Source organism: Neolamprologus multifasciatus, chromosome 13, assembly GCF_963576455.1.
Source record: "Neolamprologus multifasciatus chromosome 13, fNeoMul1.2, whole genome shotgun sequence".
Taxonomy (NCBI): Eukaryota; Metazoa; Chordata; class Actinopteri; order Cichliformes; family Cichlidae; genus Neolamprologus; species Neolamprologus multifasciatus.
Window position 1 is genome coordinate 4,770,393 of NC_140451.1, and position 17,265 is coordinate 4,787,657.

At 40.2% G+C, this 17,265-nt stretch overlaps 1 protein-coding gene across 1 annotated transcript in view; it reads right to left on the reverse strand.

Annotated features, from left to right (window-relative positions):
• The window catches only part of birc6 (baculoviral IAP repeat containing 6), a 121,317-nt gene that overhangs the window by 99,664 nt on the left and 4,388 nt on the right, over positions 1-17,265 (reverse strand). The window contains 7 exon segments of the mRNA XM_085181988.1: positions 68-237; positions 784-1,009; positions 1,100-1,182; positions 1,607-1,718; positions 3,689-3,882; positions 12,136-12,273; positions 15,353-15,534. Of these exon segments, the coding sequence (XP_085038114.1) occupies positions 68-237; positions 784-1,009; positions 1,100-1,182; positions 1,607-1,718; positions 3,689-3,882; positions 12,136-12,273; positions 15,353-15,534 (1,105 nt within the window).

A 17,265-nucleotide genomic window follows, 5' to 3' on the forward strand; every position in this document is an offset into this window, starting at 1 on the left:
AAAAACAATATTCCTATAAAATTATCTTTCACGTTTAAATGAATTAAAATGTGAATGTGTGTTTTACCTGTCTCCCTCAAGTTTGGGTAAATCGGAGCAGGAGGATGACTCTTCTAACCATGCCAAAGTTGGTCTCCGAGACTCAGTTAGTGCATGCTGGCCCTGCTCACCACTAGACAGGATCAACTGTCTCAGAATGGCTGGGTCATATGGGTTGATGTCAAACTTCAAGTGCACCTGTTGAACACACAGATACACACTTTTTACCTGGAGTCATAGTCAACAACATAAACAAGACTGCCCTACTCACTCAACTTTTGTCTGCTTATGCTCCAAGCTAAGCAAGTAAGCAATCAAATCATGTAACATATGTTTAAAAGAGCCTCAGGAAGTGTATTACTGTCCTGCTGAGGCTCGTACATGGACCAGATGTGTAACTTCTTTACAAATCTGATATGGTAGCAAAGTAAAACAAAGCTGCTCAACTGTTTCTATGCACCATGTGTATCTGGGAAATTATAACTTAAAAGACGTGCTTTGGGTTGGTAACAAGGATCAGTTACTTTAATCTGGTTTAACCAGACATTTTTGACTGTCCTTGCTGGCATCATGCCTTTTACCAATAAAGTAGGTCGATGGATTTGTGATATCACTGTTGCATTGCTTTTTGTTCTAAGTCCTGGTAGGGCAGAAACTGTCTGGCACTATAAAGTGCTGTGTTGTGCATGCATTCCATTGTGCAGGTAAAGAGTCAGCCAGGCAAGGATTGGTTGGTACTCTGACCTTCATCATTTTGGAGACATCCCAGATGCAAATCTTGCCCCTCTTGGTGGCAGCAGCCAGGAACTGTGGGCAGCTGCCAAAACCATAGCAAGCAATCTTGTCTGAACGATCAGGACTGTTTGGAAACTGTGCGGGTGTTGTTGCCAGTGTCACCGACAGTGGGACGTTCTGTGTGTGCTCTCCCTTCACAAATGGACAATTGGGAGAATGCCGCTCATGTTCAGACCTGGGGAGTAATAAAGAAACGCTTGCCATTTTAATACAATTATTATGTTGTGAGTAAGATGCATGTGTGTTTATTTAATAATCCACTCACCAAGGTTCGTCTGTTGGTTCCCAACAGACCAGGCACACGCTGCAGGTGAAACACATGGCTCTGTCATCCCCTGATGAGGCAGGCTGCAGGAACACAGTAGGGAGGGGGTTAATTTCACTGACCGCCTACTTTCCCTGCTGATTTTTATTGTAAAGAATGTAGTGTTTGTACAACACATGTTGTAAAAAATAAATATATAAATGAAAAAAAACAAACAAACATGAAATCACTACAGATAAAAATGGTGCACTTAAAGTTGTCATAGCTTTAGCTAGTTTGCATTACAAAGCAAATTACATGGTTATATGGTTGGATGAGTCCATGTGTGTTCCTTTAACTTCATAATCTTGCAGTCAAGTAGAATGTCAACATCTTCCACTAACCAGGCAAATCTTCCCTTTGAGTGCTTGCAAATATTGTGATTCATGTGAACCACATGTGTGCATATAACATTGCTCCTCAGAGCTGACAGATGTAAAGGCAGCTTAGAATTCTCACAGAACCCACCTGGTGGTAAAACCCTGCTTGTGCCATTGGATCAGGCTGAGCCCACCTGTACCCAGCATGTGGCCACGATGTGAATGTTTCCCTCCTGTTGGCCTCGCTGTACATCAGGGATCTGCAGAGAACAACACCTTTTAGAATAATACAAGGCGTTCTTGAAATTATCCCTGGTATGCTGTTTTGACTACATCGTTGTTGTAGTTCACACTACACCGCATTCCAAATTATTATGCAAATTATATTTTTCTTTGATTTTCTGAAATAGTCGATTCAAATGACAGTCAGCATAATGTTTGAGTCATCAACCATTAGAGTATAATTCAAATGTTACTGAACAAAACTCCCAATGAAAACAGTACGTTTTTCAAAAATAAAAAACTTAAAATGCTCTGTTCCAAGTTATTACGCACACAGTTTCAAAACATTTTATAGGTTGTAGAAAATTGAAAATGGTCATTTGTTGAATTTGCAGCATTAGTAAATCAATTTTACTGAAATCAAAAGCTATTTCAAACAAAAACATCTTAACAGGTCAAGTTACATATTAAAATAGGACCCCTTATTTGATAGCAGTTTTACAATTCTTGCATCCATGGAACTTGTGAGTTTTTGGAAAGTTTCTACTTGAATGTCTTTGCGGGATGTCAGAAGAGTCTCCCACAGCTGCTGTTTGGATGTGACTGCCTCTCACCCTCATAGTTTTTTGCTTGAAGATGCTCCAAAGGTTCTTAATAGGATTGAGGTCAGGGAAGAATGGGGGCCACACCATGAGTTTCTCTCCTTTTAGGCTGATAGCAGCCAATGATGCAGAGGTATTCCTTGTAACTTGAGATGGTGCATTGTCTTGCATGAAGATGGTTTTGTTGCGGAAGGCACAGTTCATCTCTTTCTACCATGGAAGAAAGTGGTCAGTCGAACTCCACATACTTTGCAGAGGTCATTTTCACACCTTCAGGGACCTTAAAGGGGCCGACCAGCTCTCTCTCCGTGATTCCGACCCAAAACATGACTTCATCATGTCCTTGCTGACGTTGCAGCCTTGTTGGGACATGGTGGCCGTTCACCAAGAATCATCCACTGCATCCATCTGGACCATCTAGGGTTGCACTGCACTCATCATTGAACAGGACTGTTTGAAAATTAGTCCTCAAGTAATTCTGGGCCCCACTGCAGCCGTTTCTGCTTGTGAGCATTGGTTAGGGTTGGCCAAATAGAAGGCTTATGCACAACTGCAAGTCTCTGGAGGATCCTACACTTTGATGTTCACGGGGCTCCAGAGGCACCAGCAGCTTCAAATATCTGTTTGCTGCTTTGTAATGGCCTTCTAGCAGCTGCCCCCCCTGATGTATTTGTCTGGCAGAAACCTTCCTCATTGTACCTTTATCTGCATGAACCCATGTGTGTTCTGATTCAGCTACAAATCTCTTAACATTATGGTGATCATGCTTAAGTTTTCGTGAAATATCTAAGGTTTTCATTACGTGTCCAGGGCATTCAACTATTTCAGGCTTTTCAGCAGCAGCAGAGATCCTTTTTCCTTGCTATATTGCTTGAAAATGCTGGTCTGCTTAATAATGTGGAACATCCTTCTTTAGTTGTTTTTGCTTTAATTGGGCTCACCTGGCATACTAATGATCCTAGTTGTCCGAGATTGATTTCAGTAATCCAAAGAGCCCTGACACACTATTCCATCCATGGGTTTAATTGAAAAACAACTTATTTAATTTTAATGAGACTTAAACACAATTTGCATAGTAATTTGGAACGCAGTGTATGTGTGAAAACTTCGTCATATGTTTAAGTCTCAGAGGGTTAAGTTAAGTGGTTAAGTTGAAAGATAGAGCAGGGATAGCTCAGTAGGTAGAGCACTCGCCCCATGATCAGAAAGTTAGGGGTTCAAATCCACCATTTGCAACCCTGCAGTACCCCTGAGCAAGGTACCGTCTCTACACACTACTCCACAAACTCTTTATTGTGTTTAAAAAGCTCAATCAAAAACATACTTGTATTATACCTAAAAAGTTTATTCTGATTCAAGTGCAAATGACCTGAATATGCACAATGTGACACAAAGCTTACTCTCACCTATCTACAGAGCGCCCAGGGCCCACCCCAAGCTCAGGTCTGGCGCTTGACAAGAGGTAGGAGAGCCTGTCCATGATGGATGAGGCCACAGACAAGGCAGCTACGTTCTGGTTTATCTTCTTCAGCTCGCTGACAATGGCACTAGCCACGAGCTTCAGCACATGGTGGGGAAGATGGAAGGTCACTGTTGCCCACTGAGATCAGAAGCATAGGGGAAGAAAGGAAAGGCAGTTATGAGCATAGTCAAAGGAAACAGTTGGGTCTATATATAATCACATCTGAAACAAAACAACAGTTAAGCAGCATCAAAATAGAACCATGACTTTGGTGGTCCCATTCGCAACTCGGCCTGCACTCTTTTTCACTTCATGATAGCTGTGTGAAAAACAAAAACTTCATGACAACCGTATTGTTGAAGTATCTTTATAAAAATAAAAATAACAAAAACCAAACAGGAATCTTCTCAACTTTGTTTATTGTGCGTTGTCTTTTTGGTAAACTGAACTACAAAAATAAGTGCATTGAGGTGATGACCATGTGTAGTGAGATGTTGACAAACTTTGTTATATTCAGGGTGCACAGTGGTATTCAGTGTTCCTTCAGATAGTGCTGGGATTTTAATTTTTTTATTGATAAAACGTGCTATACAAATAAATATTACTTAGTTATTAATTTAATATTGAGCTGTCAGGAAAGTATCTCTTGCCACACACGAGAACCTATAGATATAACCTATGAGCTTGGTGCATTCCTAAAATTGCACATGGGTACAAAGAATGGAGCTGTAGCAACAGCTCTTAGTAGTCTGTGGCAGTAGCAGATAGCAATCGGTCTATTTGGGTTTACGGTTTTATGTTTCAGAGTGCTAAACTCAAAGTGTTGTTTAAAGTTTGAAATGAAAGCCATTTCAAATGTTATTGGTGGTTTACATTGATCCTTAAATTTCTATAAACCACTGCTGCATTTGGGGATTTAAAAGAAAATAATAGTTTAGTAGACTATAGCGCAGTGTGGTCTGTGGCTCGGCTGCAGGGAAGGAGTGCAGTGGGTTCTGTCAGTAGTGCCAGGGGAGGTTGGTTAAAACAGATGGTGTTCACTGCCTAATCATGCCTCCCCTATTACACTAGTGTGCCGGCACCTGGAGGTGTGTGGAGTTGGAGACAACGGTGGAGCTGACGGACGTGGCAGACTGAAAGAGTAAACTGCATCACTGTAAATAAAGAAAACCTACATCCTAAACACAGTATGTGGCATGCGTCGACAATTTAATGGTCTACCATTAAACAAAGTGGGTTACGTAAACAATATGTAATGTAAACAAAATTCTGCACTGCTATATCTTAGTATAAACTGAACTGGCTGCTTTTTGGGAGTCCTGGGTTTAAAAACAAAACAAACAAACACACAAAAACAGAGAGAAACACAGGGACAAAATCAAGCAGCCTTATGCGGCCTGGATTTTCCAATGAAATCCAGAATAACATTCACACAAATAGGTATCACGCATACATGCATGCATGCATGCATGCATCATCAAAATTCTTTGACCTGCCGGTAGCAGCAGCTTTGTCTTGCAGTGAACTACTACTACAAAACTTATCAGCAGAAATTACACACAGAACACTTAGAATAGAATTCAACTTTATTGTCATTGCACATGTCACCAGTACAAGGCAACGAAATGCAGTTTGCATCCATCCAGAAAGTGCTTTAGCAATAATATAGATATATTACAAAGTATATATTAGCAGATACAAAAATATGGGTCTATTATGGGTATGTTACAATGTACACGGTGTACAGTGCTCTCGATGGTGCAGCGGTAGAACTTCACCAGGATGTCTGAGGACAGGTGGTTCTTTCTCAGAGTCCTCCAGCTTGAAGCAGTTGGGATCCTTGGAGATGTAGACACCCAGGAACTTGAAGCTGCTCACACGCTCCACAGCCGATCCACCTCCTCCCTGTAGGTGGCCTCATCGTTGTCATTGATGAGGCTAATCACCATGGTGTCATCTGCAAACTTAATGATTGTGTTGGAACCATCGGCAGGTCTGCAGTCATGGGTGAAGAGGGAGTAGAGGAAAGGGCTCATCACACAGCCTTGTGGTACACCGGTGTTCATTGTGATGGTAGATGAGCAGTGGTTATCCAGCTGGACACGTTGGGGCCGGTTGGTCAGGAAGTCCAGTAAGCATTTACACATGTGGGAACTGATGCCCAGGTCTGTTAGCTTCCTGATGAGTTGTGAAGGGACGATTGTATTGAATGCTGAACTGAAGTCTATAAACAGCATTCTAGCTTAGGTGTTTTTATTGTCCAGGTGTGAGAGGACAGAGTGCAGCGCGATGGAGACTGCATCCTCTGTGCTCCTGTTCTGACTGTATGCGAATTGGTGGGGGTCCAGGGTGGGGGGGAGACAGGCCACAGAACCACAGTCACTTCAAAATGTCCTTCCACATTTGGCCTTAATGGCCTAAATTTGCAGTTGCAGCCAAATTTGGGAATAAACTGGCCAGCAGAACAATTAAATCAAATGTACTAGCTCAGTGTTGCAGGATTACAGTGACACATTGTGTACACACAGTAACAGTTAACAAGGGCCAAGTACTGATTTTGGAAAGCACTACATGGTGTGAACAGGATCTTTTAACATACCATATCCATTAGACCGACCCAGGTGTAAATAACTCCTTGAATCACGAGTAATATTTGCTTTTGGCACCAAAATACAAAAATAAATACAAAAGTAGGTTTTTGTGAGAAGACTATCTATATGCAGGGCTCTAGAGTGCGACCAATTTGGCTGCATATGTATGTGACTTAATTTCTTAATGGTGCGACAAAAAAATAAATAAATAAAAAAAATTATAGGTCGCACCGACCAGCAGTTTGAGTAAAAAACAAAAACAAAAAAAGTCTCCGCAACTCCGTGTGGTCAACAACAAAAACATATTACACCCATATCATGGTCTAAACCAATCATAGATAGTCAGGGGTGGGACCTCTCTGATTGGCCGTTGTCCAGATACTCCTGTAGCCTTTTGTGTGCATGTTTGAAAGTGCTGGCGGATAGATAGAGAGAGGTCAGTAACTTGAATAAAGTAATATGGATTCATCACTTTATTGATGGGAGGGAGAGCTTTCAGTTTTCAGGCCCCTCTTCTGTGGAACCAGCTTCCAGTTTGGATTCAGGAGACAGACACTATCTCTACTTTTAAGATTAGGCTTCAAACTTTCCTTTTTGCTAAAGCATATAGTTAGGGCTGGACCAGGTGACCCTGAATCCTCCCTTAGTTATGCTGCAGTAGACGTAGGCTGCCGGGGGATTCCCATGATGCATTGAGTTTTTCCTTTCCAGTCACCTTTCTCACTCACTATGTATTAATAGACTTCTCTGCATTGAATCATATCTGTTATTAACCTCTGTCTCTCTTCCACAGCATGTCTTTTATCCTGTCTTCCTTCTCTCACCCCAACCGGTCGCAGCAGATGGCCCCGCCCCTCCCTGAGCCTGGTTCTGCCGGAGGTTTCTTCCTGTTAAAAGGAAGTTTTTCCTTCCCACTGTCGCCAAAGTGCTTGCTCATAGGGGGTCATATGATTGTTGGGTTTTTCTCTGTATCTATGAAGCGCCTTGAGGCGACTTTTGTTGTGATTTGGCGCTATATAAATAAAATTGAATTGAAATTGAATTGAATTGAATTCCTGAATCAATTTTTAAATATAAATGTACTTTGCCAGAAATGCCAGAATCTCAGGTTAAAGTTCACAAAACTATTTCAACAACTACCAAACAACTAAAACAGTAAATGAGAGCAGGTAAACGGATTCCACACAAAGACGTAAACATAAACCACGGACCCACCAACGCATCAGAATTAGTGAGATGTCGGCTTTCTCACCAGATGGCACGTACACAGACACGCCAGGGCTGAAAGCCGACAGCTCAGATTCTGATGCGTCGGCGGGTCCACGCTTTGTGTTTACATCTTTTTTTTGTGCTATACTTTTTTGTGTGCGATTCTGAAACTGCAGGTTTTGTCTCTCTCCAACCAAAATTGACTGAACCAACAGTCAAAGAACATCAAAACTATGCTTCACATTTGATAAACACTGTCATGAATTCCCTCATACTTTTGCTGTTTTGCTTCCACCACAATAAAATCACATTTCCTGCACAGCTCTCTCAGTATACTTCAAGAACAGTTTCCGATCTCAAATCTGTTTTCTGCATTATTCATTCGCTTATTACACACAAGGCATGTACAGTGCTGTCGCTGTTTTTTTTTTTGTTTTTTGTTTTTCAAAAATAACCTCCGACAAGAAAGCCTCATTTCTGCTGTGTAATAGCAAAGAAATGTAAACTTTTTTAAATTATGCCAAATTGCAAAATGCTTGGCTGTGTTTCTAATAAAAACCTCTGTAACTTTACACAATAGTGCTGAAGTGAAGCAGAGCAATGTTCATATGTTGATTCATGGTTTTCTTCCGTTTTTTTCTACTGCAGAATATTTTTAAGGAGATTATCTTCTATAAAAAGCCAGGCCAGGTAAATCTCCTTCATGTTTTTCTGTGTTTTATCCTCAGTTACTTTGACACAAAGGCATCTGCTGTGAAGCTTACACCTCTGATGAAGTCTCACATGTATCAGTCCCGATAAATGATCAGAATTATAATATTTCTGACCGTGTGAGCAAAACTGAATCGAATCAAATTGAATCAGGACCTTGTGAATCAGAATCGAATGGATTATAGAAATCAGTGACGATACCCAGCCCTAGTGAGTAGCCTGTGTATGTAGCTGTGGGTACATATGAGAAAATATGAAAAGAACGATTGCTAACTTTTTCGTAAAGGCCTGATACATCTGAAATTCATAGCCAGTGCTCTAAAAGGGGGCCATCAACCTCTGAACGCTGAAAAAGCACAGTGTATTCAAAAAACACATTATACGCCGCGATAAATGCACTGCCCAAGTGTCCCCTCTCCCCACTGCCTTTCAGCGGCAGGCAGCAGCAAACAGGTCATCAGAGGAGCCAAGATGATGATTAAGTTTAACATTGTCTACAATATTGCCAAAGAGTGCTAAAGCACTTTAACCACAAGCACTTTTTCAGTAACTTATCTTTCTTGTAGAACTGTGCTCCAAATAAAGAACTTTGTGTTGACAAGATTGTTGGTTAATCATTTAAAAATCAATATTGTCTGTATGGACAGCAATTTAAAAAATAAAATAAAATAAAAAGTGAACATGTAAAACAGTGGGGTTCAACGATTCGGGTGAAAAATTTGGGTGTACCTAACTTTTGTGCTGGTGCACCTAAGAAAAAAAGTTTGGCACACCAGTGCAACCACAGAAAAAGGTTAGTCTAGAGCCCTTACAGTTAAGGCCAAAATTATTAGCCCCCTTTATGAAATTAGGCGACACTCCTGATTTCAATATGAAAATGACCATTAACAACAAGTGTTTGCTTTTTAAAGCGTATCTGTGTCCAAAATAACAAGGTCCACTAATTGTAGTTAGTGTATCAATAAAATATCCTGAGTTGAAACAAGAAAGAGCAAAAATGAGTCGCATTTGCGACCAAATTGGTCGCACTCTAGAGCCCTGTGTAAAGCGCTTTGGGGTCCTTAGGGACTAGTAAAGCGCTATACAAATACAGGCCATTTACCATTACTATATTTGATATAAAGCAAGACTAAAAATGTATTTTATATTACAAAATGTACCAAAAGCTAGTAAATAGCGCTGGTGAATGTTTGATTATATCAAGTTTCATCAATGTTGCAAACTTGGGAAGAAGGGAAGAAGTTTAGGAAAATGTTCCATGATTCCTGGGGGGCTAATAATTTTGGCCTCAACTGTATATGTTACAGATTAAAGTCGAGCTGTTGTGCACACAAAACCCTGGGTTTGGCTCAGAAATCTATAATGCACATGGCAGGCAGAAACACTAACACTTTTGAAAGCAAGGTGGTCAAGATGGTCATTTATTGTAGAACTAATGGTTAGAGCTGGCAATTCAATCAAGATAGCAGGAAGTAGAAATCCTTTCAAGTCAGTTGTCAATCAAGACGTAGCTTCAAGGACTAGAGCAATGGTTTCTTAAATCCCATTTACTACTTGACTTTCTGTGTGTGCTGTACTGTCTATATGAAAATAAAATATATCACTGGTAAATATACTGGTTTTTATGTGGTGTTTTTCTACTCTCCGTGAGTACTCAAAGTGCTTTTTACAACATGCCTCGTTCACCCCATTCACAAAAGCACTTTTTTTAAGCTAACATCCATACACATTCATAACCCTCTGGGTTAGTGTCCTGCACAAGGATAGTTAGCATGGAGCCACTCTGCTACCATTCAGTATCAACTTCAAAATCCTATGTCACATTGTTTCCAAGTTACTCCATTCACAAAGTTTTCAGAAAACTTTTTCTGGCCTTGAAGTCAAGGTCACTAAGATTAAAACTTGTTCAAGATTTTTAGTAGATGCACCTTTGGTATCAATTTGAAGGTCTTACATGTTTTCAAGTAATGGCATTCACAAGCTCTGGTGTTAATGCCTGCCATGGGCAGGCAACCCTTTACGGCTGAGGGGTAATAAATTAATTTTAATTTTCAAAGTGCTAATGTATCGACTGTTTAGAGTCAGCAGGCAAATCTGATTTAAAAAAAAAAAAAAAAAAAACAGACACAACTGTTTGACTTGACTAGTTTGCCCTAAAGTAAGCGTTTAAGTATTACAGTTTCCAAAAATTTATTTCGGATATATTCCTAACAGATACAAATTTCAACCCCTATACTTGAAAATGTTTTTTTTTTCTCCAACAGAACTTCAAGTATGACAGTGCAGACCATACCATTCTGAAATTCTTTCAAAAATAATAATAATTTTTTTTTGCATATCTCCCTTTCAAACTGAAATCAGATCAGGTGACTGGGGAGACCACTGTGTCCAGACAGTGCCCTGTTTATAAAATTAATTTTAAGTTTACTTTGTGACATGATACATTACTCTGCTGGACACAGCCAACAGAATATACTTAACTGTTACCATAAAGGAATACACATAATCATAAAAAAAAATACTCTGATAAACTGTGCCATTCAAGCCGAGGCCGAATGGTATTAAAAAGGCCAAAGTATCCCAAAACATTCCCATGTTTCTGGGTAATAATGCACTGAGAACTCTTCTTCACTACTCATGTATTTGAATGTCACTACTTATGTTTCTCACCCATAATTTGTTTTAAGCATAGCTCTGCTAAAGTATTGTAGGATCTTAAGAGATATATTATTAACCAATAGTCATAGCAGACACCAGCACCATTAAAACAGTCTTCCGCTTTATCTGTTTGTCATGATAATGTCTATTTTTTTATTTCATGGATGCACTATAGTTGTGAACTACTGTAGATACTACCTATAGGGTTCCTTGTGGGAATGACAAAATTTTGCCACAATTGGACTTTAACCAATTATTTGACATCCAATTGTGTTAGTGTAAGAACAGAACAGGTGAAATGTGGTTAATTCACAGTATACAAGTGGGAATCATGTGTCCTGCCTCTTTGAGTTGTGCGCTTATGTTGACATCACATCATGTGTCACATGACATAATCGTTGTAGCGCTTCAGTCGTGCACCTCTTAATTTCTGTAACCTTGTGCACTGCACCAAACCTGCCACAGGTTGGTTGAAGATACGAGTGTACATTCATGGCCATTTAATGACATTCCAGTTAGGGCTGGGCCATATTATACCGTTCACAGTAATACTGGTACAATGTTAGGTAACGATAACAAAAGAAAATATCGCAATAGAATATGGGTAAAACGCGCATGTGCAGTACCTTTGTTTTCATACGCACATGGCCGAAAAAGAATGGCAGCAACGCTGAATGAGGAAAGCAGATCGTCAATCGCTTGAAAATCTGTCAAATGTTTTAGTAAGACTTTGCTAAGCTACAAAACCGTAGCGCTTGATGGATTGTCGGAGCATTACGGCTATCGTAGGCAGGAGCCTCGCAGAGTGATCTGTAGTGTGCTTCAACATAACATTGCGTGTGTATAACCTCTTAAGTTTTTGATATTATGCATGGTTATGCTCAGGATATGTCGGCCAATTTCTACTGGAAATGCAAATTCCTTGCTGACAGTTTAACCAAAAGGCATTTGCACTGTTAAATTTTTATATAACCTTTATGCAAAAAACAGCTGCTTGTTTAAGTGAAAATAAATGGATGGTTTTCTTGCGCTAGTAAAGTTGTGGAGTTGTATTTTGTATTTTGTCTCGCATAAATTATATTGTCAGTTATATCGTTATCGCAAATTTTCAAATATATATCATGATAAATACTTTTGGCCATATCGCCCTGCTCTAATTCCAGTACAGAAGCTCAGAGACATACAGTTAGAAAACAAAAGTTTTTTTTTAAATTAAACTCACCTTCGCCACTTTGTGATTAGCTGCTGTCTCATGTGAGGTATTCTTCAGGCCTTCTTTCAGCTGGGTGATAAAAAGTTCGTAACCCTCAGTGTTTGACACATCAATCTTTTCCTGGCAGGCTGACAGTATCTGCTGGGCCTGAACAGACACAAACACATATTAGATTTAACACTTACATATTCAGTAAAAGAAAAGCAAAAAAAAAAAAGCTGCGACCTCAGTTTGAGGACATTTGTATTATCTCTGCAGTCCTGTGTTTTCAGCTTTGTGATGCAAAACTAGAACAATTCACTATATTGTCATCTGCTTTGTGGCTGTGGCTCCATTTAGCTACGATGATCTGGGGTCACCGTATTGCTGCTTGTGGTTTGTTACCCTTTTGCTGAATTAGGCATTAGTTCTCCCACTATAATTAATGGACTCCTAGGTTGTTCCTGCCATTTGATGCCATAATGTGGACTGAGTCATAATTACAAACTGCATATCAAACCATTACACAAACCAACCTATTACCCTACAATTTATGAAAGATAAAAACTGTCAATTTTTTTTAAAAGACAAACAAACAATTATATCTAAATTGTGACAAACAGATCCAAGGGTTTCTTACAGATTTGGATCATGTGCACATGTATTACACTTTCTTAAATTAAATATTCTGTGTACTACTGGGTGGATAGTGTAGCAGTTCATTCACGTGAACTTTTCACACAAAAGTGTGAGACCAAAAGAACACACAAACCCCACATCAGGCTATCATATTGCTAGTGTACTCCCGAATAACAGTGTAAGTGGGCTTGCTAGGTTCATCACTGGACAGTGAGCGCAAAGGTCCATGTGGACATCCTTGTGCCAGCCACTTTTGGGACTGTGCGGACTCATGCACAGAGAATTCACATTACACGTGTCCAGCCAGCAGCCTTCAAGCAGACTTTTAGAAGTACAAGGGCAATCCCAAAATAAGGTGTCCTATTGTTTTAGAAATACAAATAACTGTTTATTTTCCAGAATATTTACATCATTTTAAAGCTTGAAGACTTATTTTCCTACATAATCGCCATTTCGGTCAATGCATTTTTGTAGACACTGTGGCAGTTTTACAATGCCCATGTCGTAGTTGCACGCCGACGCTGCAGAATCGCCTTTCGGACAAATGTTCTTTCAACTTTGGGAACAGGTCGTAGTCACTGTGTGCAAAGTCCAGACTGTAGGGTGGGTGAGTGATGAAGTTCCAACCAAACTAATGCAGGAGAGCAACAGTTTGACGGGCGATGTGTGGACGCGCAGTGTCGTGGAGAATGCTTACGCCCTTGCTCAGCATTCCTCTTCTCCGGTTCTGAAATGCCTTTCTGAGTTCTTCCAGTGTTTCACAGTACCTGTCAGCATTTATTGTGGTCCCAACAGGCAGAAAGTCAACCAACAATACCCCCTTTCGGTCCAAAAACACAGTTGCGCCCTGTGCGTAACTTCATTTCATTTCAGGACTTTCATGATTTAATTTCTCTTTCTGCCGCCTTATCCTGTGGTGTTTCATAGGATCACATTTGGGACCTGTAACATTTACCTTGTTAATGTTGCCTCTTGGACAGATAATCATCAATATGAAAAACACATGTTACGATTTTTATGCAGATGATATCCAGCTGCCCTGTTCTTTCTGACCTAACAAACTTTCTGGTCCACAAACCTGTCTGACTGCTATCAAGTCTGGGTTAAATGCTCCTTTTCCTCATGTAAATTATAACAAAACAGAGACTCTTATTATTGCTTCAGATATCACCATCCAAAGTGTCAAAGAAAGCTCCTCCTCTAAAACTAGTTTGCATGTTCTATTCCTGTAGTGTTTTCCTGGAATGTCATGTCAGAAACCCATTAATTCCTAAATTTTTCCCTCTAAGGAACACCGCTAAGTAAAAACATGTTAATCACCCCAGTATATCTCAGAGCTCATATGAACCAGCTCTTCTAACCACTCTCTTCGGTCTTCACAGTTGAGATTATGGTTGATACCTCATAGTCATTTTAAAAAGTTTTTACACAGAGGTCTTTAGCAAGTGGGTCCAAAACTCTGGAATCAGTTTTCCTCATTCCTTGTTTGACTTATTCTGAGGCAACCTCTAAAAATACCTCTTCCTATTCAGAAAAGCATTGGGGCAATTATGTGTATGACCTTGTGTTGTTCATGGGTCTGTTTTAGTGTTTGCATCTTAGTGTAAGGCACTCTGTGACCTTAATTGTGAAAGGTATGTTAAAAATAAACTTCACTTATATACTGAAGTATGGCAACAGGTGTATGGAAATCCCAAGGACATTACAAATTAAACCAACAGGCTTGAAAGATTTGTCTTTACATGTAATTAACAGAGAGTTTATGGACATTGACCTTTGTAAATCAAATTACAATCTGCATCCATAGTAACAATTAAGGTGATTTGGTGTGAAAAAGATGTCAAGGCTCAAAGTTTAAAATTGTGTTGCATTTCCAAAAGTTGCTTGACAGCATTTAATGAGTGCATTTTTATAACTTTATTGGATCATATTCACTGAGAAATATTCCAATAATCTCCAACATGATCACAGTTATGATTGGAATGTTCTTTGCAGCATGGCCAATCACAACAGGAAGAATAACCGTTTTATTTATTTTTTTAAAGTGAATGTTTCAGTGTTTCAGTGCAAGGGAAGAGGCTGACAACTTGACAGATGCCTTACTTACTTTCCAGAGTTACAGAATCACAGGCAATAAATGTTATTCTGAGCTGATAATAAATCTGTCCAGTCCTGATTAGTTATAAAACTGATCAATATAAATGGTAAATATAAGAAATGGGTAACAAAATAATACCCAAGTGGGATTTCAGGGTTTTTTAAAATGTTAAACTTCTGCAAACATTATCCGATGTGAGCTTCATTACGCACTCTGTGAATGAGGAAATGAAAGAGTCAGACAAGTGCTTCAAATGCAGCAGGAGGGGAGGAGTCAGACAAAAACTCAATTGAAAAAAACAAACAAACAAAAAACTCATCGCACAAGTAAGGTTAGAGTCTGCAACCATGGTAACTGAGCCATTACAGTTACAGAAATTGGTTAGTTTCTGTAACAGAAAACCCAAAGTTTAATCTCAGGCTTAAGCTACTCAGTTTCCACCTAACTTTCTGAAACAGAGACCAGATGTCCATGTACACAGCGAATTGAAGGGCAAATATGTTCTCTCACCTCTGTGACCGGTAGCTCTAGCTGAACCATATCCTCAGGTTTTGCCACTGGTGGCTGGAGGGCTGTGTCCAGGAGCAGGATGCCATTCAGGTCCTTCCTGCATCCAACTGCATAGTCGTCCACGAAGAGCACCTTGTCCACTGCGGGAAAGTACTGACACCTGACACGGCCACCAGGTTTAGCTAGGACAGAGACAGAGGACACACACCACATAATGTGAATGTCTGAAGGAGAAAAGGCTGTTTATATGTCACTAATGCATTATATGCAAAACATGCTGGAACCAACTTACGTGTCCATTAAAATCAATGCAGTTGATATTTTATTGCCATTCACTGTTGGTAGCAAGCAATTTATCAGATGCAAGAAGAATGGTAAATTTCCACAAACTGATTACTTCAGAGTTTCATCAACAGGGTTGTGAATCTGCAGGTGCTCCTTCAAAATGCAAATCAGAGCTCCTCAAGCATTTCTGCTTCTGCAAACTTTTTCATCAATGTATACATTTCTGTTCAGACAAGGGGCTAAAGATAGGTTTTCAGCCACTGCACATGAGCTTTTGTGCTGTCCTCCAAAACCCTAACTGCAAATCACTGGAAGTGATTAAGGACAGCTGGAACAAGGAAGGGAAAAGCACAAAAAATGTCTACTGCAGTGGACAATTATTGTTTTTAAACAGTTGGATCCACTTGAGCACTTTTTATGTTATAGTTTCACTGTTCTCCATCTGGATGACCGACCAACAACAGTACAAGCAAAAGTGTCCCACACAGTGGTTGTACCACATATTGTCTCCATCAACAACAATAGAGATCACTGCAGGCAGATTGGCCATTCCAATACTTCCGCTTCACACGGCGACCATGACATTACCACAGCTCTACTACTGCTACAGCTATACTAACCCCAAATTGCTCTCCGATGCATCCATCGGAGTATGAATGTGTGTGAATGTTATCTAGAAAGCACCTAGAGAAATGTGCTTGTGCGAATGGGTGTGAATGGGTGAATGCACACGTTGTGTAAAGCGCTTTGAGTGCTCAGAAGAGTAGAAAAGCGCTATATAAGAACCAGTCCATTTACCATTTACCATTTAGCTCCATATCATTTATACCAGTACTTACAGGGTGAGTGCCGCTGCAATATTCTTTTGAACAACAATATTCTTCTTCAGACAACATCTCCACATCAGCTGGGGTATAGGAAAAAGTCAAAACTAGAAGCAAAGAATTTGACGACCTTTTTTTCCCCCAAAGCCTCATGTTTTTGGTCTCCGAGCTTCTGTAAAAACTAGTACAAAACTGACATGATCGTAAACTCCTGTCCTCAACCTGGCCGAAACAGCAGTACCAATGCACAAGGTTACAAAAATCAAGAGGTGCACAACTGGTTGAAATGAGAAACAAACCAGCAGCTTGTGCCAGCAGATGTCACATCGCCATATGTCCCCATTCACCAGGGAGAGAACAGCAAGCCGTTAAAAGCTTAGAGACACTTATCACTACATCAAAATAATAGAAATACTTCCACAACATAACAGCCGCCCTGCTGCCATCAAGACCTAACATCCCTCTTCCTGCTCCACCACAATCACCCACACATGCAGGGCCTTGGGGTAAAGGTGTGTCACCAGGGTGCAGGGGAGGCATCCCCCCCTCTGTCCCCTTCTGGCTGCCTGTGCCTCAATTTTATCCAAAAGACCCTGATGGTCTTTTGGATAAATCACCTCATCACCTCACCTCACCCCTGGTGCAACGACGCCAGGGGTGAGGTGAAAGCTCACCCCTTCCTAGAAAGCTAGGAAGTAAAAAAAACTAGAAAAAACAGACAGGCATCTTCTTAAAGGTCTGACTTTAATCTTTAAAAATTTGTGGTATGAACTGAAGACCAAGGTCCATGTCAGACGACATTAA